The sequence below is a fragment of the Neolamprologus brichardi genome, chromosome 15 (genome assembly GCF_056152115.1).
Source record: "Neolamprologus brichardi isolate AB-2024 chromosome 15, ASM5615211v1, whole genome shotgun sequence".
NCBI classification, from domain to species: domain Eukaryota; kingdom Metazoa; phylum Chordata; class Actinopteri; order Cichliformes; family Cichlidae; genus Neolamprologus; species Neolamprologus brichardi.
Window position 1 is genome coordinate 10,684,281 of NC_142118.1, and position 24,483 is coordinate 10,708,763.

The 24,483-nt window shown below is 40.1% G+C and overlaps 3 protein-coding genes across 6 annotated transcripts in view; 1 reads left to right on the forward strand and 2 right to left on the reverse strand.

Moving 5' to 3' along the window:
• Positions 1-2,594: 2,594 nt before the first annotated feature.
• Positions 2,595-5,878, reverse strand: ccdc167 (coiled-coil domain containing 167). Its single transcript, XM_006797054.3, has 5 exons — positions 5,820-5,878; positions 5,650-5,743; positions 5,375-5,469; positions 4,508-4,560; positions 2,595-4,027 (listed from the first exon to the last, which is right to left on the reverse strand). The coding sequence occupies exons 1-5, from the start codon at positions 5,876-5,878 to the stop codon at positions 3,909-3,911; spliced, it is 420 nt and encodes a 139-aa protein (XP_006797117.2). The 3' UTR covers positions 2,595-3,908.
• Positions 5,461-17,138, forward strand: kif25 (kinesin family member 25). Its single transcript, XM_087852453.1, has 15 exons — positions 5,461-6,235; positions 6,385-6,450; positions 8,508-8,630; positions 10,144-10,285; positions 11,533-11,636; positions 11,722-11,807; positions 11,905-11,944; positions 12,025-12,092; positions 12,187-12,261; positions 12,444-12,590; positions 12,709-12,885; positions 14,738-14,892; positions 14,976-15,221; positions 16,297-16,452; positions 16,704-17,138. Exons 1-15 carry the CDS (start codon positions 6,167-6,169, stop codon positions 16,853-16,855), a joined length of 1,806 nt encoding a protein of 601 aa, XP_087708579.1. The 5' UTR covers positions 5,461-6,166; the 3' UTR covers positions 16,856-17,138.
• A 2,076-nt stretch (positions 17,139-19,214) lies between these two features.
• The window catches only part of wasf1 (WASP family member 1), a 62,603-nt gene continuing 57,334 nt past the window's right edge, over positions 19,215-24,483 (reverse strand). For all 4 annotated transcript variants that reach the window (XM_087851906.1, XM_087851908.1, XM_087851907.1 and 1 more), the window contains 3 exons: positions 23,811-23,990; positions 21,651-22,219; positions 19,215-20,935 (listed from right to left, as the gene is read on the reverse strand). In XM_087851906.1, coding sequence (XP_087708032.1) covers positions 20,778-20,935; positions 21,651-22,219; positions 23,811-23,990 — 907 coding nt within the window. In that variant the 3' untranslated portion in view covers positions 19,215-20,777. The remainder of the gene's footprint in view (positions 20,936-21,650; positions 22,220-23,810; positions 23,991-24,483) is intronic.

The following is a 24,483-nucleotide window of genomic DNA, read 5'->3' on the forward strand; positions in this document are numbered from 1 at the left end:
GGGAGCAGATATCCTTAACACATCTGACCCGGGTGGAGATGCTGGACCTTCACTGCAGAACAAACATCGTTCTGTGTTAGAAACAAAAGAATTCAAAGTGACATCTGGCCTTTTCGTGCTCAAACAGACCTCTTTTTTTCAGTTATTTTATTGTTTTTAAGTCGTGTACTTTCATGACTTCAGGAGACTTAACACGGTGTGGCATGAAATATGAAAGTGAACACAAGGTCACTCGCTGACTGCAGGAGGAGCAAGCAAAGGCTGAATGTGCAGGAAGCACATGGTAACAGCTGACCAAAAGTAAAGCTAAAAAGTTTTTTGGGGTTTTTTTTTGCATGGGAGTATTTGTTATTGATTTATTTCTAATTCAAGAAGTTTTTATTTTATAAAACAAATTATTTTAAGTAAGCAATAAAATCAAATACAAGGTGAAAATGAATATTCAGAGACTGCGGTCACCAATTAAACCCCACAGTCGTGTTGCATAATAGGCTTGTTTACATTTATTTTATCTGGGGCTGAGAGAACGAGTGTGCGTAGGTCTGACGAGGACTGAGTCGGTGATAATAGACAGCGTGGGAGGTAGGGCACACGCACACATTTGTTTGGTAAGGTGTGGTTATATTATATAGTTGTTTTTTGTTTGTTTGTTTTTTACTGTAACCAATGCCAAGTAGCAAATAGGGCAAACAAAAAAAATGCATCTTAAGTTTTTCTGCGTGGAAAAAAACCAAAACAAAAAACAAACATCGTTCAGTCCACTTCCTGATTGGGCAACACATCCCCCCGCTTTTCCAAAAATACTTACTTGAGCATTTAAAATTTGTTTTCATCTGTGGCTCAAAATAGCCTCACTGTTTGTGCAAAAGTTATGTAAGGTTCAGGAAAGGAGGAAACGCCGTATAGAAATGTATTATAATCATAAAACATCTGTTGAAATAAAACACACACACCGTCTCTACCGTCTCTACACACTGCTCCCTGAGTGCTGGATTGGTAGCTGCTTCACATTTAACATGAAAGCAAGATGAAATGCTTTTGTTTTACAGTTTGGGAAAAGTGCAAGGTAAAGTGTGCCTAACCCAACAACCTAGACACAAAGAATTTTATTTCCTGTCTGATTTCCATAAATATTGGACATGGAGAAATGAGCTTTAAGAGTAAGATATTGTTACAGTCCACAAAAAGGGTGATTACTGATCACGCAATGGTGAAAGTCAGGTTATAGAACTAGCAGAGGTTGATGGTTGGCTTCCTTAATGACCTTTAATTTCTCTCTCTTTCTCTTTGTTGTTGTTGTCTATTAACACCATATCAAGAAATAACCCACCCGCTCCTTGTGGAACATCTGAAGATCTATTTAAAGGACTTGCTGTCCTTTTTTAAGTTGTCTAAACATGGTAATAAGGCACAAGTTTCAGATAATCAAAGTTTAATATTAGGCTAACTAACCAAAATTTATTTTTTTATTTTTTTTGTGTGAAAAAGCAGTCAACAACTAGTTAACTAATAACTAGTTGTGCCACCCTTGGCTGCAAGAGCTGCAATCAAACCTTTGTGGTGACTGGTAATGAGTCTTCTACATTGGCCAAGTCTTCTTTGTAGAATTGTAATTCATTCAGCCTGTTTAAGATCATTCCAGAGCATCTCAACTGGATTTAAGTCTTTCACTAGGGCACTAATTTTTATTTTATTCTATTTGGTTTGTTCGTTTGTGGAGTTGTTTTGGATGACTGTCCTGCTGCAAGCCCTCTTGAACTTACGAACTTACGGCTGAACTTTTTTCTTCAGGATTTTCTGGTAGAGATCATAGTTTCATGAATTCACGTCCAGATCCTGAAACAGCAAAAACCATCACACTACCACCACCATGTCTGACTGTTTGTAAGACGTTGTTTTTATAAAATACTGTGTTAGTTTTACACAGCCGGGGCTTTTGTCTTGTCAGTCCCGTGGATGCCATTTTTGCCTAGTCTCTTTCTCATTGTTAAATATTTAACTCTGGCCCTCATTGTGGCTCCCAAAGCCTTATAAATGGCTTTGCAACCCTTTCCAGACTGATAGATATCAATGACTTTGTTTCTTATCTGTTTCTTTAAATTGTGACATGATATCATCATTTAAAAATGTAATTTTCTTTTTGTCTAATATTAAAACTAGTTTGAAGATCTTAAACTATAAATAAACGCATTGAAAAAATCTCACACTGCGATGGATTACAGTGCTGTCATAACCGTACAGATATTGCTTTTTACAGCTATCCAGCTCATCTATAAGGTCAGATCATATATAAGTAAAGTGTACAATATTAAAAGAGTACGATTTAAAAACTTCTGACTTGCTGACTGTTGTAATGCTTCTCACAATAACAATAAAAAAAACAAAAACAAAATACAGATCATATTTTGGTGGTTTTAATCCCTCATGTGAATGTTGCTGATGCAAAAGGACACAGGCTAAACAGATGTCGATACAAATAAGACACAGGAATGCTGCTTTAATCATCACATTCTCAGAACCATAGGAAGGCCTTAAGACGTTTTAAATCAGACTTCCCCACCCTGCCACAAAAATCCTGCAATGGCTGTGTGACTGGGTGAAAAATGTCACTAACAATATGTTTCCTGAAGAGATAACACCTTCTGTACCGGTGAAATTACAAAAAAAATCTCCTACATGCTCTCTCAGAACATAATAAATCTTCTATTATATCATTTTTGGTCTAGTCTGCTACTTTCAGGAAGAATGAATGGATAAGTTATCTAAATAAATAAAAAATAAATAAAGGTGTCACTAAAAAAAACTTAGCACATTACAAATAGTACATTTAAAGTAAACAATATGCATTGAATTTGGCACAAAGCATTTATTATATGGATTTAAAAGACATACGCACAAATGGCAAAAAAAAAAAAAAAAAGCATTTAAACAGATCAATTATTTAAAAAAATCCAAATCTCAGAGCATAACTGTGTACAGTCATATTTAAAAGGACATTTGTGAGCATGTTGGCCATTTCTGGAAGCGCTGTTATTAGGAGGTAGGTGTACGACCAGCATGAGTATCGATAAAAGGAAAGAAAAAAACCTCCAGGCTCGGCCTTTGACATAATGACAACACAAAGGGCACAAATATCAAATATTTTCATGCATTTAACTGCACAAATACTGTGTACCATGCATACAAACACTTACTGAAATGACTGAAAAGCAGACTTGTCCGGCACTGCTTGATAAAGTATCTATCTGACATGTTGCGCAAAATACAGCAAGTATATGGTGGTTTGTTAGGAGCATGATGCTGCTTTCATTTGATGTTTCCTGTCAGACTTAGAAAGTCGAAGCATCCACAACCAAAACTGTAACACTTGGAATTTGTACTATTACTATTATTTTCTGCGACTTGCTAAAAAAGTCACATGCAGAGCAATGTTTTTTTAAGTGCTAAAAGGCAAAACAAATCCTACATTTCCTTACTTTTGTTACCTTACTTACTCAGGGTTGATGTCACTCCCAGCTCGGACATCTGAGGCAAATGGAAGGCAGCATAAGGTAAACATTCAGATGAAGAATAGTGTTACAAGTGTACAGATGTCAAATATATAAAGGCATAACCAGAATTCATTTTCTTTGTCGGTCCATATAAGCCTGTGAAAAGGAAAGTTTAAGATAACATCAGAAATAGATATTTCATTTTTAAATAAGAAAATTTCAGGTGTGCTGTCAATAAAAGCGGGATGGCTTCTGACCAGAGAAGTGCAAAACAACACCATCTGGATGCAGAACTGTGGCATTTCATCAATATGACTGCTGGGCCTTTTTCATGTGTTCACAACCGTGTCGCTGTACCAAGATGGCTTTGAGTTTGATGCTCTTTGCAGAATCATGGGTCCCATTTTTAGTGTGGTTTTATGACTTGTCTGTGTTGTAGAAAAACCCGTAGTAGAAGAAAGCACTGATAGCCAGCAGAGCGACTGACAGCAACATGTTCCTCCGGTTTTCACCTCGTAACATCTCCAGCTCCTTGTCTGGAAAAGCAAAAGAAAAACTGTATAAAATATGCAGCAGCCATCACTTTTTATTTATTTTTAGTCCTCTGGCACGAGCAAAACCAGCAAATGATCTGCTAATGATCTGCTGTCGCAGCCTGGGGCCAGTTTACAACATACTGAAACTATTTTTGCTTTTTATATGGGAAAGCTGGCTCAGTCAAAAGAAGACAGAAGACAAATATTTTGTATACTGCACTCAAAAAGCACGACATTCTTCAGTTTCCTTAAATCTGTCATCAATAACATTTTATTTTCACCTGCTTTCTTTTTAAAATGCACCTTTCAGGATGACTAAATATGACATGTTGATTAGTTTGCTAATCAGTTTGTCAATTAACCCTTAGTGAAAACGGGACTATGTGGTCCTCGAGCGCTCAATAAATATTACAAATACACAGGAAAAGTAAGAACACACAGTGAATACACATGAACAAGAATTTTAATATTAAGGCTCACCTAGCTTCTGCACCCTCTCATTCATTATGGTCATTTCATCCTCCAGATCTTGTCTGATTTTTTTTTTTTAAAGAAAGAAAAAAAGGCAATATTAAGGAGAAACGTCACTGTTGGGTGAAGTTTTTACATTATTCCTTTTTTTAAAAAGAAAATATCTCTAAGTGGCACAAGATGGCTTTTCATGGGTTCTTGCTCACTAAAGAGCCACACAGACCTGCAACTACCACAAAACAGCCACAAACAGGAAAGCCAAAGACATGCAAGAGCAAATCCAACACAAATCCTTCACACCTCATGCAACAGAACAACACATACATTTGTTCCCTTATGTTCATTGTTTATTTCAATCCCTTTTTATAATCTATATTCTCAACTCATACACTTTATTTAGACTTCAGATTAGTGTTCAACTCATTAAAATATTGTTTTTTGTATTAATAGCTACTTTTGGTTATTTCCTTATTCACAAGGGGTTTCCAAAGCAGGAAGCTTGGCTGATTTTGACAGACACGCTTCCTGAATTCCTCAAATGTGATGGATGGGCAATTCATTTTCCCAAAGAGCCGCATGAGAAACTGGGACTGTTGTGGAGGGCTGCACCAACTGAGTTCAGCTTATTGGTGTAGCCCTCCACGAGGGGCACCAAAAGTTGATATCACTGAAAACAGGTATATGTGGAAGACTTTGCAATCAAAAAATAATCTGTTTTAAGCAGGAATAAATAACAAGTATATATTTTAACGAGGACAGTCTTGCAGGGCGTTCCCTCCACAACAGTCCCAGTCCCGAGGCCAAAGTTGCCTTGAAATACCAGTGGGAGGTATATACACACTAACGTGGAGTCTCCATCATCTCCTTCAGCCTCACCTCTGCTTTTCAGAGAGCTTCTCCTTCCTGCTCCTGAACTCCGCCCTCTCTAAGTTGTCCTGGCAACGCACCCGCTGCTCCTCCAGACGATCAATCTGTAGGATTTTACAGGTGTGACACACGGAGAGGTCAACGTACAAAACACAGAGGCAGGGAGGAGCGACCAAAACGAATGAATTTTAAGAATGTCCCCGGGGAAAGATACAGCACCTATCAGACGTCAGCTAAACAGAGAGATAGATGGGAAATGTGAGAGAAACGCTAAAACACTGTACCTCGGAGGCGACGCTGATTTTCTCTCGCCTTTTCTCTTTTAGCCTTGCCATGTTGTGACCAATCCGGAGAACCACAGTGCAGCGAGTCTCCTGCCTGACAGAAAAAAAACCTGTGACTATGCGGAACTATTTTTCTTCTTCGTAATGTTTACGTCTTCCTTTTGACGAACCGCTCTTCACGCACTTTGCTGCCCTCTGTCGGTGGAAAGTGACAAACACTTGGCCGCATAAACACAAATAAGTCCCAACACCTGAAAGTGAAGAAAGCCAAGTCATTAAAAAAAATGCTGTCGTGCTCAAATCACAATTTAACGGTTATTGTTCTCATGCCAGTATGAAGGCAACATACTGTAGTCTGCACCTGCCAAACATAGACAGGTAAAACAGAACTGAGAGAGTTGCTGCTGAGCGTTGCTAATCTGATTATGTGACCTGAGAGGACACACATGATCAGCTGAGAAAGAAAAGGGACGAGGCCAGGCAAGCTGCTCTGTACTTGCTTCCTTCCTTCTACAAAATGCCTCTATTTATAAACCGAGACCAAATATTTGCTCATCAGGTACACCTGCTGGAGCACAAATTAAGGGTGAGTCATTGTTAGACATTAGGGAATGGTTTATTCGATTATTATTGGTTTATTATTGGTTTATTAGATTATTTTTTTTACAAGTTACTGAACATGAGTTGTGCAAACTGCATCCCAAATCCTTCAGGACACATTTCTTCTTATTTCAGAGTAAAGAGGAGAGAATACTTGAACTGGAGACAGAGAATGCCCTTCTTCATTTAAGACTTGCAGAGGTGAGAATACTTTTGACATCTAACACACATATAGGCTCATCTTTAGCCAAAAAGTAGATTTTGATCATTTTATTCTTGTATTTTCCTGTCTGCACCTTATTTATCATGGTTTTTCATGGACCTCAAGCACAGCTTTTGTGTGCATAACTTCTTTCTTACTTTCTTTTCTAAATTATTTTTAGTGCCAATAGGCGTTGGAGTGTGCTTGTGCACTTACTTTAAATGCATGAGGTTTATTACACCTTAGTACTCACGCTATGTGCGGGAACATTTGAATCGGTCTCTATTTGAGTGCTTTAAATGGATGGTTAACTGAATGTGTATCTAAATGGCACATTGGGACAAAATGGATCATAATTTCTATCAAGCTGTTTCATTAGTTAGGCATGTAGCTCAAATGCACCAGAATTATGTGCAAATGACTGTTACCCCCTCCACTGTACTTTGCAGATCACTTCATCCTCATTTGTTTTTTTCCCTTCCACTCTCTAAGACTTAGATCCATAATTTATTGGGCAAAGGCACATTTTATTTTGTACATCACAGTACAAAGGCAAACAATCAAGAAGTGATCGAAGTGCAAACTTTCAGCTTAAATGAAGTGTTTTTACAAGAATTTGGCAGTAACTTTTTAGGACTTACAGCCATTTTTATACACAATCCACCACCTTCAGAGGCTATGAATTGGACAACCAAACATAATTTTAAATATAAGGATTCTTTTTGTTACATGGATGATGATGTTTTGCTTCTATTTGACTGCAGTTTTTTATTGAGTAAATGAAAACCACATTCTCTCAGGTAGAAATCAGGTGAATGACTTGGCCACTAAAGCATATCATATTTCTTTGCCTTAAGGAAATCTTGGATTGCTTTTCCTTTGGATCATTATCCATTTGCTCTGTGCTGGATAATGAGTGCTGTTCGATCAGTTTTGCAGCATTTGTCTGAATGTGAGCAGAGAGTATAGGTCTGTACACTTCATCCTGCTGCTTCTATCGGCAGTCACATTAGCAGCCCAATGTCATCACACAACTGCCAACGTGTGTGACAGATCACGCAGCATCCTTGAGATCTTGAGCTGATTTTCTCCTTCTCCATACTTTTATGTAATCTTGGTTTCATCCGTCCAAAGAAGTTTTTCAGAACTGTGCAGACTCATTTTGATGTTTTCTGGCAAAGCCTAATCTGGCCTTGTTATTCTTTAGTGTGGTGTGCACCTTGTTGTTAACCCTCTGTATTTCCATTCATTGATCGCAGACCTTAAAAATGATGTGGTAAGTTTTTGCTGTCTCTCTGACAGATTTTGTGTCAACCCAATGATTGGCCCCCTCACTTGCACTGAAATATTTTTGAGCCTGATAAAATATAAATTTAAATAACTACGAATCCGGTATTACGTCAGTTTAATTTGTCCTTAAATAAAATGGGATTGTGAGAACAGGCCTAATCTGGTTATGAAGCTACTTGTCAGTAGATTGTCCACTCAACAGTAATTCCTGAAAAGTTAATGAAAATTTTATATATATATATGAAAAAACTTACATTAAAGCTGAAAGTCTGGAATTTGTAATTTAGTTGTTTGATTTTTAAATGCATGCAGTTCTAGAACTTGAGACTTCATACTACATTATATATTATAAGAATTAATTAAAAATAATAAAATTACATTTTAAGATGGTAATGGTAAAGTGTGCAGATCAAAATTAGCATGTACTTTGTGTTTTGCCCCTCATAGAGTAAGTCTCATAGAGTCATTATTTGTTTTAATTTCAGTGGATTGGAAAGATTTTCTTTATCTCTCCTTATTACAGCTAAGCTTAAGAAGCATCCTACTGAAAACACTGCTGTTTAACACTAACTGACTGTGATGCAAAGAAAACTGATTTATAAATATAAATATGTGGACCACTTTCCAAATTAAAGCTCACTGTAAAAATATCTTTTTACTGCATACCATAATTCATTCTTTGTTCTCTGTGTCTGTTGATGTTGAACTATGTTTTAACTTAATATAAAAGAGAAATTTTGATGACTCACTTTTGCACGTTTTTCAGTGTTCGGGTAGACACCACCGGGACCATGATGAGGGAACCAAGGCTGTGAACGATCATCATCTTCAGAGTAGTACACGGAAGATAACCCAATCAGCCCTCATCAAGCTTCTCTCAGGGGTTCAGGTAAAAATATATTGAGATGTGTGTATATGTGGTAGATAGTAACTTGGGTTCAGTTCACTTTACTTCAATTTAGTTCAATCGTTTATTTATATAGTAGCAAATTAGAAAAAGAAACCCCAACAATCAAGCAACTCCCTGTGAGCAAACACTTTAGGATAGTGGGAAGTGGGAAGCCACGACAGGTTGGGAGTGAGGGGAGAGAGAAGAGAAAATAAATAAAAGAGCATAAAGAGACAAAACACAGACTAAAGGAGGAAGAAGACAAAGGCATGCTGCAGTGTTGTATTAACATGTGTTGAGTGAAAAGAGGTGAAGCGGAGAAACAGTGGTGCAGTCAGCACCAGTCTGAGCTTATAGCAGCATAACTAAAGGAGGCTTTAGAGTCACCTGATGCAACCTTAACTATAAAATTTACCTTAAATCTTAAAATTAGACAGTGTCTGTCTTCTGAATCCAAATTGGAAGCTGTTTCCACAGAGGAGGAACGTGACGATGAAGCCTCTGCCTCCCGTTCTACTTTTAGAAATTCAACAATAGGATAACTTGGTGGGGCCTGATTGTTCAAGATTATGTCAGTCATGATGATCACGGATTTTAAATTCAGGAACCAATGAGGAGAACCCAGAATAGGAAAAATCTGGTCTCCTTTTCTTGTCCCTGTCATTAGTCTAGCTGCAGTGTTTTGGTTTAACTGATCTGTTTAGGTCGGGTTTAGATATAACTGAGTATCATCTTCATAGCAATGAAAATATATGCAGTGTTTTCTAATATTGTTGCAGAAGAGAAGCATGTATAATGTATATAGTTCTGGTCCCAGCAGAGCGCCCTGTGGAACTCCATGACTAACTTCTGCATGTGAAGAAAATTCCACATTTACATGAACAAATTGGAGTCTATCAGACAGATATGACTCAAACCCCAGCAGCCCAGTTCCTTTAATGCCAATAGTTTGTTCTAATCTCTGTATTAAATTATTGTCATCGAACGCTGCCCTGATCTCTAACAGGACAAACATAGACATGAGTCCACTGTCAAAGGCTGTTTCTGTGCTACAATGTACTCTAACTCCTCAAAGAAACTATCCCTCTGCAAACCATAGGTTAGCTGTTTGAGACTAGGCTTTCAAGAAATTTTTACATTTCAGTGCTGGAGATTGGTGTATAATTAGCTAAGTCAGTTGGGTCAAGTAAAGGCTAAAGTAAAAGCTATATGTATATCCTCCTGAGAACCAGCCTATTCATTTATATCCTGTGTAATTAGTTTTTTGTCTATATCTTTTGACTTATTTGAGCTACCATACTAAGTCCTGATGTACTAAATAGAGGACATCCTGGGCTTTCCATTGATATCTCATGTGTTTGGGTGGCCTCTTTTAGCTCCAAAGAGGCAAGAAATCACAAAAAAGTTGAAGGGGAAGGTGCTTTTTTTCCTCGGTTCTTAGGAGAATATGTATAGTTAGCAAGGCTTTGTGTAAACACTCCCTTCATTTGTCCACTCTGTGTGTTTGTGGCAGGCTGTGAAGCATGACCTGAGTGAGTTGTTTGCAGTGTATGTGAGTTTTGCCACCGAGTTGGAGGAGCAGAGCAAGCAGCTCCTGGAGAAAGTAGAGCAAGCCAACTCATCTCTGAACAGTCATAGTGAGGATGGATTTCAGAGTAAGTATCTGAATGGAACCTCAGGTTAACATTAAAGTAGCATCTGTAGGCGGTGACGGTGATTACTTTTAGTGTTTTGAAACCTTTTTTGCTTAAAATGTGGAAACTGCAATGCATCCCGAAACAGTGGAGCAGCAGTTAGAGGAGGCACATCTTAAAGCATGTGGACTCTGACTTTAGGATTTCATTTGACTGACTAAAATTTCCCATAAAATTATTTTTAGGCTGACATTAACAGTATTCAGAAGTTTAAGATGTTAAAAAGTTGCAAATTCAAGCAAAGTTTGCAAGAACCTATCAAATCTGCTGCAGATGTCACCAGCTGATCACAAAGACAGAAGGATATTAGATAATGTTCAGGTAAACCTGCCAAAAAGTGAGTTGTGAGTTGATTAAAACTAGGTGCACTGTGGGTAAATGAATACCTTAATATCCTTAATATCCATGTCTTTTACTGTACATTGGTGTCAGCTTTCTGAGATGATATCCTTTATATTAAAGTCCAGTCCATTTTGTCAAGGCTTTCCCAATAAAATAAAAGTATTTTCTTATAGTTTCAAATAAGGTTTAAACACAGAGACAAAGTTGTGGCCTTTCACAGTTCATTTCATATTCACAGTCTCATCCTGACTGTTTGTTACCAGGTGTATGTACGTGTGTGTCCCAAGATTAAAGACTTAAAATCAGAGATTTGCAAATGACCGTTGCTCTGGAGTTGATTGTTACACGGATGGCCTTTCATTCACAGTACTTAAAATAGTGTTAGCTACATGTTTGAGACTCCACCGCTAAGTCTATCCTAGTGTTAAATGCAGTGCAGAAGAAATTAGGCAATTTTTACAGTCATGATAAAAATCTAATGACATCCTTTTCAAATTCTAAGGTTTTACATATCAAAATATAATAATAAAAAAAATATAACATGATTTACTGGTCTGAAGCATTTAGGTGGCATCATCCCAGCAAATTCAGCCCAAAGTCAAGCTGTGCAATGATCAGAGAAACTGCAAAAAACCCAAGAGCTACAACTCAAACTCTACAGGCATCAGTTAGTAAGTTAGTTGGTGTATATGTTCATCTGAGGTTGTGTTGTTTACCTGATATGTAGAAGTTTAGAATTAACACAGGGTGCACTTTCTTTTTACCATGACTGGATATGTTGCTAAAAAGAGGACAGCGTGATGTTGAATATTTGTGTGATACACTGAACCTTAGTTCTGACTGAAAAATGTGCACACCATGTGCAGATTTGCAGGTTCGCGTTGCAGCCCTGGAGCACTCTCTGGAGGAAGAAAGGGAGAACTGCAGGGCAGAGAGGCGGAAGCGGAAAGAACTTCACAACACACTGGTGGTAAGAAGACAAAAGTGTTAGATGATGGAATAAAAAGAAAGAGCTGTACTGAATCTTTTAATCACTGATGTTTGTTTCACTTCAGGAGCTCAGAGGGAACATTCGGGTTCACTGCAGGGTGCGTCCAGTTCTTCCTTTTGACCAGATCCAGTCCTCAACTTCCGGATCAGTGTGAGTGAACAGGCAATGCAACATGAATACACAATTAAATGAAGAAACGTTGTTAAAAATGAGAGATCTTAAGATAACCCAGTGTTTTCTCCATCAGGTCTGCATCATCAGAGGAAGTAATCCACGCAGTCAGTGATGTCAGTGTTGCAGACTCTTACAAATGATTTTCATTGATTGCTGCATACCTGCCTTTACTTTAATCCCTCTTTTTATTTAGGATACAGTGATGGTGAATTGCGTGAAGGCGGGGATGCTGGTGCAAAACAAAATGTTTGAGTTTGAGAGGTAAAACAATATGCTGGCATCACCATACAATGGACGACATTTCTCCAATTAATTTTCAGTTGTTAGTGACTGTGGCAATGCGCACTTCTTTCAGGGTACACGGACCAGAGGATTGCCAGAAGGCTGTGTTTAAAGAAGTCAAGTCACTTCTAACATCTCTGCTGGATGGGTGAGCATGAAACTATGCGGAAAAAAAGAGCTTTATATCAAGTCAAATGTTATTCCGATGGATTAATTCAACTGTCTTCATTTAACACTCTGGTGCGTGAATGAGCGGAGCAAACTGAGCAGCATAATATGACTGCATGGCTCCGACAGTAATTGAATGTCACCTTGCTTCCTGCCTTTCAGCTATAATGTGTGTATCATGGCATATGGGCAGACAGGCAGTGGGAAGACTCACACCATGATGGGATCCCAGTTCCTGGATGAGCCCTCGGGGACACAGCAGGAGGCACAGCAGGGTATTATCCCAAAGGCTGCTGCTGAGCTCTTTCGGTGAGAGAAAAAAGGGCTGGATGTGTTTCTCAAGTCTTTTTTAGTAGTTTGATCCACAAGAAAGCATAATATCTACTTTGTTTTGCTTCTTTCCTTTCTGTTACCATGTGACGCCCAGGCTGATCTCTGAGAAGCCTGCAGAAAGTCACACAGTGGAAGTGTCAGTGATGGAGGTGTACAACAATGAGGTGTTTGACCTGCTGGCCAGGGATGAGCACAGCAATGCAGCTGGCCAGAGACGGGATGTGATCACCACCGCCTCCGGTGCCAGCCAGGTCTCCTCCCTCACATATGAGTGAGTAGAGCCAGAGCTAAGATACAGCAGTTTATGTGGGCTTTTGTATGACTGGTCTACATACTAGAAGAGAAATATACTACAGCATACTAGAAGGCTTTTCATAAAAATACTAAGACCAGTGTACCAATCAATCATCATCACCATTCATAAAAAAGAGGGCATGTATACCGTTGGGCCCACATGGAATTACAAGCTGTCCTCCTCTGGTTTTTCAGACTTTATTTAGTTCTTGATCACACAGACAGGAATTCTGCTCTTGGCCACGTTTCTGGATGTAGTGGGCAGAGAAAAAGAAGCTCAGCCCACTGCGAGCTAATCTATGAACACATGCTTATGAAGCTTTAAAAAGATAAGACGCCAGAAATTCAGCTCCGAATTGAAAAGTGGTGAAAATGAAGCTAAAGGAAAGCAAAAGGGTGACTCCTGACTCCTGATGAGCTCTCAATTGCTTGAAAGGTTTTTACCCTTAGCAACTTCATAAGACTGGAAAGTTTCACTTTTTTCAGCAGCAGAGTTGAAAAAAGTGAAACAACTTAATCCTTAAACCTTCACTATTTTCTGTTTATTGGCTAAATTAAATTAAATCTAAAATGAGTAGTGGTTGTAGTAGAACATTTTAACGTCAGCTAACAATCATTATTGCTTCACAGTAGTTTGCCTTTGCCAGCCCAACGAACACATATTTCCATCCATACAGGTTGTGCCTCATCTAAACAGAAGCCCTTAAGATAGAGGTTGCTGTTTGTGAGGTTATTTTTGATGGTCTGGATAACTTCTTTCCCCATATTAAATAAAACGATCATTTTAAAACTGCATTTTTGTATTTATCCGGGTTATGTTTTTAATATTAAAATTTGTTTGATGATCTGAAGCGTGTAAGTGCGACAAATATGCAACAACAACAAAAATCAGGAAGTGGGAAAATACCTTTTCACAGCACTGTATATAGTGTACATGCTTCAAATATGCATGCTACAGACACATTTTCAGCCCAGCAGCAAAGCAGATCTGTGTAATCACCACCTCTCCATATCCCTGGCACTATTGCTTCTCTTTGTTCACTAAAAAACTGTTTTTTTAGTGAACTGTCTCGTATTCCTCTAGCCATTAAACTTCTAAACACTGGTGACAACCAGCTTGCTGCAGCAAAGCTAAGTTTGGCATGTGTTCTTTTACCACAGACCAGCTCACTGTTGAGGATCTGTTATATAACTCAAGAATTCATGTGGCAATTATGACAACATCCATCTCTCCATCAACTTTTCTTACTAATTATTGAGGCTGGATTGAAATCAGGTGATATTCCCATACACGTACATGGAACAAGCATTTCAACATAAAAGCATACAATATATGCAGACAAAGACATCCTCTAAAGCGCCCTCAGCTGTGCTACAGATGTCTCCTAGTTTGACACAAAGCCCCTGGGACCCTCACAGCTGATTGCCCAAAGTGGAGAGGCACACTGGGACAGGAAGGTAATATAGAAACTAAGAAAGTGGAGCTGTCAAAGAATGCAAACAAGTCTAATCTGATTACATATGGCAGTAAAATTTAGTAGAAAGGTTGTTGTTCCTCTAGATATCGAGTGTTTTACAATTAAACGAACAAGCATTGTTGTCGCCTTTTAAAGCTGATTGTGAATTTTTAAGAATGCCTCTGATGTGTATCCAAGAATCCAAGAATAAAGCTGTGGGCAATACAGTCAAAACCAGCAGACTCCACAGAGCGAAGAAGAACTGCAGATTTGACTGATAATATATTAAAGAAATCTAAAAATACTGAAAAGAGTTTTAATAATGTAATCTTTTTTTTTGTATTTTAAGGACTTTCCCTTTATGTTTTTCAGGCCTGTGAGTAATGCCTCTGAGGTGATGCAGATTATTAGCAGCGTTCTGAAGCTCAGAGCTCACTGTCCCACCCTTGTCCACACGGACTCATCACGCTCTCACCTCATTGTGACCCTCACGGTTTCCTCCAAGAGTCCCAATGCAGTGGCCCTGGGTGAGATGCATGTCTGGGAATTCATTGAGGACCTCTTTCAGTCACATGTTCTTGCATCGTAACCCTTTCGCTCTTCCATTCAGCCCGCAGGCTACAGAGTGCCAAGATGGACATGCGGCGCTCCACCCAGAAGGAGTGGTGGAGTCCACGCTGTCGCCGTGCCAACCTCGCCGCCCACCACTCAGCTGACGAAACCTCTGCAAGCCCCGCGTCCTCTCCCTGCTCGACCCCGTCCCTTTCTCCCTGCCCCTCCCCGAGAAACAGCATCACTCAGACTCCGTTCAGGACAAAGCTTCAGCTGGTGGACCTGGCTGGCAGCGAGTGTGCTGGTAGGTGCTCCGTGCAGGAGGACATTCTTTGAAAAGGTTGGCATTCTGGGAAGTGGTTTATGGTGCAATAATTTACTGGGAAACCGGAGAATCGAGACATGACAAATCTGCCTAGTGCTTAGTTTTCCATGACTATTTTTTAGTCTGTTTGAGCTAAATATGCAGTTTAGAAGTTTCTTTTTTTCAGTCAGAGCCTGGACTAGGAACCACACAATGATTAATCAAAAGGTTGGGCTTCAAAGTACAATACAATACAATACAGTTTTATTTATATAGCATATTTAAGTACCAAAGTGCTTCACAGTAATATGGGGAATCAACATAAGTCAATAACAGGTCAGTGAGGTAACTGGGCGCAATGTTATTCAGGAAAACAAAAGTAAAACAATTCAGTTCAATTTCTTTTTGTTATACTGCCAAATCACAACAACTGTCGTCACAGAGCGCTTTATATTGTAAGGTAAAGCCCTACAGTAATGAAGAGGAAACCCCAACAATCAAAAAATGCCCTTTGAGCAAGCACTTGGCAACAGTGGGAAGGAAAAATGACCTTTAAACAGGAAGAAACCTCCAGCAGAACCAGGCTCGGGGAGGACAGCCACCTGATGTAACCAGCTCTGGCGAGGGGTGGGAGACAGGACCAAAATTATCCTGTGAAAGACAGCCAGATATTCTCTTTCTAGTCCCTGTCAGTACTCTCGCTGCATTATTTTGGATCAACTCAAGACTTTTGAGGGCGTTTTAAGGGCATCCTGATAATAATGAATTATAATAGTCCATCCTAGAAGTAATAAATGCATGAACTAGTTTTGCAGCATCACTCTGTGGCAGGATGTTTCTAATTTTAGAGAAATTGCCCAAATGCGGGAAAGCAGTCCTGCATATTGCTTTAATATTAACAGTAAAGGACACATCCTGGTTATAAGTGATTCCTCACAGTGTTACTGGAGGCCAAGATAATTCCATCCAGAAGTATGTGGTTAGACACCATGTTTCTAAGATTTTTAGGGCTGACTACAATAACCTCAGTTAGAGAGCACATTATCTAACTTTAGGCCGTCTAAATGTGTCGCAGGTATGTCTGGAGTTTCAGGTGCAGCTCTTTGGGAGTCATCATGTATAAACCGTAGTCTCTCGGCTCTGTCTGATGTCCTTGGAGCTCTGGCTGAACACAGACCACACATCCCTTACAGGAACAGCAAACTCACTCATCTGCTGCAGGATGCCATAGGTGAGTCTCTCTCTCACTCACACACACACACACACACACACACACACACACACACACACACACACACACACACACACACACAATTTATTCTTTTTATGTCCAGTGACTCACTATTTCCCGTGTCCGGGTCTTCTGGAAAAGATTAACTCAGCTCCACAATAACCAAATCCAGGGTTGAAATTTGTGCCCAAAAATGAAAGGAAAAAAACCATCTGTCTTCCACCTTATGTACCTCTCATTTCATCCACCAGGTGGTGATGCCAAGCTGCTAGTGATGCTCTGTGTCTCCCCGACGCAGCGCTTCATCACAGAGTCCCTGCAGTCTCTTGGTTTTGGCACGCGGGCACGGCAGGTACAGAAGGAGCCACCCCGAAGAAAAAATAATAGCCTCAAAGTTAAATAAGAAAGCAAAGGAAGATCTTTAACATAGATCCTTTATGAGTCATTACAACAGATAGAAAGGGCGAGTGTTATAATAGGGGCACAACATTCACCCTTATATGCTAGCCTTAACTAATATAAGAGTATTTTTGATTTTGCAGTTATTGGACGTTTGGTTACTTTGTGCTGGAAGCAGATCACATTTCACCCTTTCCAGAGTACCGTTTTTCTTACTAATAATTATGCAGGCATCTTTTAAGAAACATACATATTTATGCATTTACTTAGAATTTAATGTCTTAATGTTTTCTTAGGAATATTGTGGGCAATGACATTTTTGCAGTGCATGTGTAGTTCATGATATGCAAACTTAGTACATGTGAGAAGACTTTATTAGCACTTTATTAAATTGATTAAAGCTAAAATAGAAAACATGCCAACAGCAAACGGAACTGCACTATATATGGAAAAACAAAAGCTGTTTTAATCCTAAGGCATTCTGCTGTAAATTCATTTCAACGCTACCTTCCCCTGCTTTGCCTTCTCTTTTGTTTTGTTTTTCCACCCCAGCATTTATGTTTACACAGTATTTATACACATTTTTGGTTACATATTAAAAATCTTTCTGAAGATTTGATGAAGTAGAAAAGTGTATCCGTATTAGAAATAAACAGCTGATATGCCTGTTCTTGTGTAATCAGTCTTAAGAATCCTATAAATAAAAAAAAGACAAATCATTTAAAGTTTATGGCTCACGCTTTATATACAAATTACAGTGGGCTGTAGTTCCACTAAGCTCTCACTTCTGTGTAGATAACACGGGGGAATCCATGCACGTGCAGGTAGGGAGCTATAAAGTTATTAGCCCAATCCGACATAATGCATCAGTGTGATCCTAAAATACACACCCTAATGATTATTTGCATATGCAGTTTCAGGTCTGTTGACTCCAGTTTAATGCTGGGAAGAAAAATCACACAATTCCCTCTGAAGTGAACCAGTTGGACATCTTCCCAGCACGAATAGAATAACACACTGTATCTGGTAATTAAATCTCTTTTTCATCAGCTCCCCTTAGTTCCACACACTCGCACTTATTAATAAGGCTTCCTCCTACCAGCAGGCTGCAAACTGCGAAATGTTGTGATTCTCTAATCCGTGCAGTCCCAGAGCTGGCATGCTATTGAGCAACGCATGTCATGTGCCACCCTGACAGGAAAACTGAAAGGCCCAAAGTGTTTTGTTTTTTTTTTGTTTTATCTTTTGTTTTGTCTTTTGAAAACAGCAGGCTTAGAGGATAAAGAGTGACAGAAGAAAACAAAACTATGACTTGAACAGAAGTGAGAAGATAATAAACAAGGAAACTACAGGAGTGTTTAGGGAGATGACAGAGGAGAGGAAATGTGAAAATGAGCTGAGAGAGAAACGGGAATGAAGGAACGTAAGAGTGTGAAAGCACATGTAACTGAACTTTTACTTCAACCTTCACTCTTTATCTGCGCTATTATGTTTCTAACAGGATGACTTTTTGTACAGCATTCACTGCGTGGATCATTTGTCGAAATTCTCGTTTACACAGATTACCTGGAAACAGATTGATAGGTAAGAATGTGTATTTCCCAGCCGGTTGGTTAGTGTTTGTTGGAGGTGGCAGGGAGTCACTGCGAAACATGTTGCTAAAGCCCCAGTCATGCAGATCTACAGACTGGTCAGTGACCCTCCCTAACAACCACAATCTGCTAGGAAAAAATATTGGTTAGTGGTTGCTTGCAGTCGCTTGGTGAAATTGGTTGCAAAAAAAACTCGTTCTGAGTGCTTTGGTCTCTCGGCAGATTATGGCGAGCCAGGAAAGCCAAATATCACCAAATATCTCCTCAAACCCATCTGTTGGCTCAGCTGGCTTGCTGGCAATCAAGTTTAGCAATCAGCCTTTTCATTTGGTTCATGTCAGCTGGAAATATTTCCTTCAATTCCCCCCAAACACTGGAAATACCTTACAATTTCCCAAATTAAATTTGAGTTGGCTCTTTTTTCTTAATGAACAGATATTTGTAGGTTTTTCCACTATATTTAAGTATTTAATTCATGTCATAATTATAAAAGCAAAATTGCACCAGCTTAATGAAAGGAGCAACTCGTCTCTAAAAGCGACTGGTTCGAGGTTTGAGGTCTTGGCCATGATCCAGTTACTTGTGAATAAATCTGCACTTTTGGAGGTTTAGGGGCCGCTGCTCTTATTAATTTCATTTTTATCTGCGTAGCACACTGAGAAATCATGGCTTGTGTTCAACCGTAATCAAATTAAGCTAACTCGGTTATTCTTTTACAGAGAACAGGACTCAGATCAAGCAACCTCAACAGCAACAACAAACCCTGAAACATAACATTAGATTTTTATTAATTCAAGCAAACTGTTACAGTAAACAGTTACATAAGTTACATGGTATACAGTATTGATCCAATCTTTTTTTTTCCTCCTTTCAACCCCTCCCCCCCAGCCAAACATAGAAACAGCGAATTCATACAAGCGCAGGCAAGTAAGTAGTAACAGCACAATACATTCATCAACTCAACGATACGTTTTGTACGAACAATAAGGCAAGTAGAAGAAAAAAAACAAAACGAACGAACGGAAAAGGATGGCAGACATTTCCTTTCAAATGAGCCAAAACAAGGCAGAATGTAAGCTTCTTGTGTTACGCCTCAAACGGCAGTACTACGCAGAGCTGTAGTCCCAAACGAGGTAAGGCTTCCCGTTAGTGAGCAGTTAAACAGTAAAAGGGGATCTGAGAGAAAAGCTGCCATCAGTGACGTCGACTGGTTTGCATCTGGTGTCAGTCAGATTCCCAAAAAAAAAAAAAAAAAGTTTCTCTCTGTACGCTGTATTTTTTATTTTTATTTTAATAAATCAGGGATAATAAGAGAGGCAGGAATTCTGATGTTTATCTACAGAATCAAGTTGCTTCCACCGTCCATTTCTGCGGCAACGAGCGTGAGAAAATGAAGGGAGCTCGATATAAACAATGGCTTAGTGTTTCTCTTTGACAGCGCCTGATGTCAACAATAGCAGAAATGGCTCCTCTGAACCCAGATAGCTCAATATCTAGGCATACATTTCCCTGGGGTAAAGGTTAAATGTAAGTGGATGGATATGCACACATGTGACCAAAGCAGCCATATGGTTTCCCCCATCATTTCAGCCATACAACAATTATCACATGACACAGCAACACAATCTTTTGCTTGTCCTTAGTGGTAAAGTCATTCCTGATACCAAAAAAGTGTGTGTGTGTGTGTGTGTGTGTGTGTGTGTGTGTGGGGGGGGGAGACGACAACCCAGCCTGTGGTCAGGGGTTGATACTACTGGCCTGTTAAAACAAGTGTTTCAGTTGTACTAGGTAAATAAAAGATGATTAAAATAAAGCAGCATTCACTCAATGCCATGTTCAGCAAAACCATATTGGAGAACTAAAGATAGATGCAACATGCCTTCATTTGTTCTTTTCAAATTTCTTCTTTGTTTTTTTCCCCAACATCAAGGTACAGATAAGAAACAAAAACAAGTGGCTCTTCAAAAAAGTTATCTTCGTGTATACCAATAGTAAACATGAGGGATTTCATCACAAGAAATCCAGCCGAAACAAAGTCGCGTGGTAGGTGCAGAAGAATGAATTCGAAAAAAGAGAGAGAGAGAGAAAAACGACTCTTGGAACACTAGAAAGACCGACAACGGCGACGTGGAGACCCTCCACTGAACACAAACCACAACGAGACAGACATATGACAAGATATAAACAAAAAAAACAAAAAAGAGAGAGGAAAGGTGGTCGTAACGATGTTTCGGTTCTTTGATGTCGAGGTGTGGAGTGCAGGGATGCGATACTGCTGGAGGGTGGGGCACCTCCATCCTCCCGGTATTCCTTCTGTTCTCTCCCTCGCCGCCGTCATTCCATCCAGTCTCCTTCGTCAAACTCGGACTCGTCCTCGGAGTCGGAGTATTCCACGGCGATGCGGCGTGACAGGATGGTGGCCACATCATTACCCACTCGCTCGTGCTTAGCCTCTTGTTCTCGCTGCTCCTCCACTTTTCGCAGCTGTATGCCTGCAGCAGAGAAACGGAGAAAGATGATTACATATCATTGCTCCCGAAACTCACGATTAGGATTATAACGACTACAGCAACAATAACTTGGATATAGAGGAGTATTTATCCTGCTTTATTAAAATGTATTTATGTGAAATATTAAAAACTGGTCTCCGATTTGATTAATCTGAATGAAGCTGGATCTTATAGACACAGCGGGACACTGTGAGCGCAGCACCTGCTCCCACTTGCTATTCAAATCTGTTTGCAAGTGCCAGCCAATCAGAAGAAAGCTTGCTTAAAGGGAGGGGTAAGAGAGCTAAGAATGAGAGGCTTGTTTTATACAGTAGATGAAACTGAATGCAAAGCTAATCTAATAGAGACCAAGCTAGGTGTTCTTTTCTCTAACCATTTAGTGTATAGAATGAATCCTATGGTCCTAGAAGAGTAATGAAAAGGGCGGTAAACAAAAGAGTGACATCTTCAAAGTTATTTCACGGCCTTCTTTTACAGATTTATCTATGATGTAAGATGAGAAAAGCAGCAAAGATTGGAGGAAGTTTTGCTTCAAGACAGGCTTAAAAATATCTGAATATATTCTCTTATCATCACATGCAGAGCTGGCATTACACAATCTTTTCAAGATTTGGAGGCAGTTAAGCTGCTACTATGAAAAAGTGGCCACAACGTGGTTTTAAAGAACTATTTGCACATGCATTTACAAACACTTCACCTTTTCTGATAGCCTCCAACAGGACGCTGCGTGCATCGCTGATGGGTGGCAGATTGGCTGGATGGTGCCTCTTGGTCCCCACGTCGTGGACGGCGTGGGGGGGAGGGGAGGCCATGGCTCCTGCTGAAGGGAAGGCGGGCACAGGTGGTGGCCCTGATAGGCACGGTGATGAGCTCCGCGCTCCTGGGAGGGGCAGGGGAGGTGGTGGCGGTGGAGGAGGCAGGATGGTGCTGTCTGACTGAATACCAGAACCCGCGGATGGACCTTTGTCCAGGACCTGCTGGAAACGAGCTGGAGATGAGGAGTGGAGGGGAGGTGCCACGGGTGGAGGGGCTGGATGGAGAACACCCGGGGCTATCTGGAGGGGAGCGGGGGGAGGCGGGATGGCTGGGGGCTGCTGCTGGACTGGTAGAGGAGGAATAGGAGGAGGAGTGCCGCGCAAGCCTGTGGAGGGTAAGGGTGGAGGAGGAGGGGGCAGAGGGGGTGGCGGAGGAGGAGGAGTGTTGGAGTTGTGGCCTGCTGTCCGGGCTGGAGACTGGGGTCTGCTGTCGGAAAAGCCCGAGCTGGAGCTGGAGGGAAGAAGAAACACGAATGAGGTGGAGACGGTGGTGGTGCACTGCTGCGGCTCTTTAAGCCTTTAAGAGTATCTGAGAAAATGCTCACCAACAGGTAAAAAGAGGCTGGACTTTGGTCACCATGTGCTTCGTGTGCAAAATTTGAGAGATAATTGAGGTAACTTCAACTTTTTCCACTTGGGAAGACTGTTATGTGCCATAAATTCTCTCAAAACACAACACCCACCAAAACAGCTTGTATATACATGTGCACTTCAGTTACTAGTTACTTTTTTTTAATTAATAGTTTGACTTAAAAAATATATGAAAACTGTAAATAGCGATAGAGGTTATGAAATGTAAACATGCCAAAATATTATGGTTCCAGCTGTCTGCAAATTGTCTAGTTTTCCTTTGGTAATCTTGATCATTTAAAAGTGCATTGAACTAGTGTATGCAGACAAGATCAAGAGGATCTGGTGAAGTTCGATCTGAGCATGAAAGCCTGACTATTGTAACGACAGAAACTGCCTGTTCCCAAAAGGTGCATGTCAACAGCCAAGTTTGTTTCGTTCTTATCTTTTCAATTAAAAATGTGCAGCAATGCGTCAGAAGCAGCTGCTGGGAGTGTGGAAGTAACCATAAATACAGCTGCTTTGTGAAACGGCAGAGTTGTCACAGGAGCATGGATAGAGTGACGAGGCCAAAGTATTTCCACTTCACTGTCAGTTCAATAAATTAGAGGTTAAAGATCACCGAGCAACCGGCTTATTGTAACTTGCACATTAAAGACAAGAGTATGAATAACAGTGGCCGTTCACTGATGCCGAACCTGCGTGGGTTGGTACACCGCTAACACTGCGACACAGAGGAATGTGTCCACAATCAATCCTCCTCCTGTGGTGAAGGAGAAGGGAAAAAAAGGCACAACAAGAGGAAGAGAAGACACACAAATAAAGTGTGGAGTGTTTCCTCTCAGGACATCAGCGCTACTTAATGTGCTGTAGTAAAGGAACGTTTTCAGAGGAGGTGAAGCGAGAAAATAAGATACGATGGAACATGGTGACGGGAACTTTTAAAATGGCAAAAAAAAGGAAAATCAGCACGAATTAAAGCTCAGAATAAAGTAAATAAAAGAGCGAGAGGCGAAGGCAGAGGCAAGGGCAAGTGCAAAAAAAAAATCAATGCAAGATTTCTCCAGTGTTACCTTAATCATTCCCTCTGATCTCTTCATCCTTTCAAAAACAGCTACATAAGCGGCCAATATGTGAGCAGAAAAACAACCTGTAATATGTTCAGTGGCCTTAACACACAGCTGATCTTGCCCTTCAACAAGCCTTTTTCTTATTTTACTTCATCTTTGTTCCACACACTCTCAAACCACACATTCATCAACCTCTTCAGAACCAGTAATTGAAGGCCGGTCTATGATACTGACGGATGTGCATGAGAAAAGGAGATAATCAAGGCTAAGAGATGGGGAGGGAATCACAGTAGTTACAGATAATTCCTTAGCACTTTTTTAAACTGCTTGAAACGCACATTTATGTTTTAGGTGTAGGTGAAAGCCAGAGCAACAAAGTGAAAACTGAGGCTGATGACCCACCTGATCACAGAAGGTGGCTTTATCTCTCCCAGTGGGTGCATAGGAGGTGGCGGCGGTGGAGGGTCGTGAGGTCGGGAATACATTCTGTCCCCTGTACGGTTAAGCAGTTCGTTCATCTGAGTGTAGGGCAGCGCCGCCAGTGAGAAGGGCCCGTCCAAATGCTCCATGTACAAATGAGTCCTGAGCAGAGAAACCCAGTCATTCATTTACACTGTGTTTGGTTCAGCTGTGAGTCTTTGTGTGTGCGTGCAGTTTTGTGTGTTCTTTGCACTTACTATTCTTACCCGCATAAAGCTCATCTGTCAGAACTTAAATCATGTCACTTAAATCATGTCACTTAAACAAAACCTTACATATTCTGGGTAAGTAGAGGTGCTGTATATAGAACTGAGGTATTTTTCCCAATCATTTTACCTTGTGTATGTAGAATATTTGTAAAGGATTAAAGAAAAACAAACAAGAAAAACAAACACAAAGCAAACTCACACACAAAAAACAGAAGATACTAATACTAATATACTAATTAAATTTACTGTGGAGTTTGTGTTTGATTAAACACAGCGCTAAGACTTTTTGATGATCAGAAATTATGTAGTAATTGGGTCATGGAATTCACAGAGTCCAGTAATCGTAGCCAGCAACACTTAAGAACACAATGCAAAAGTCCTGAGCA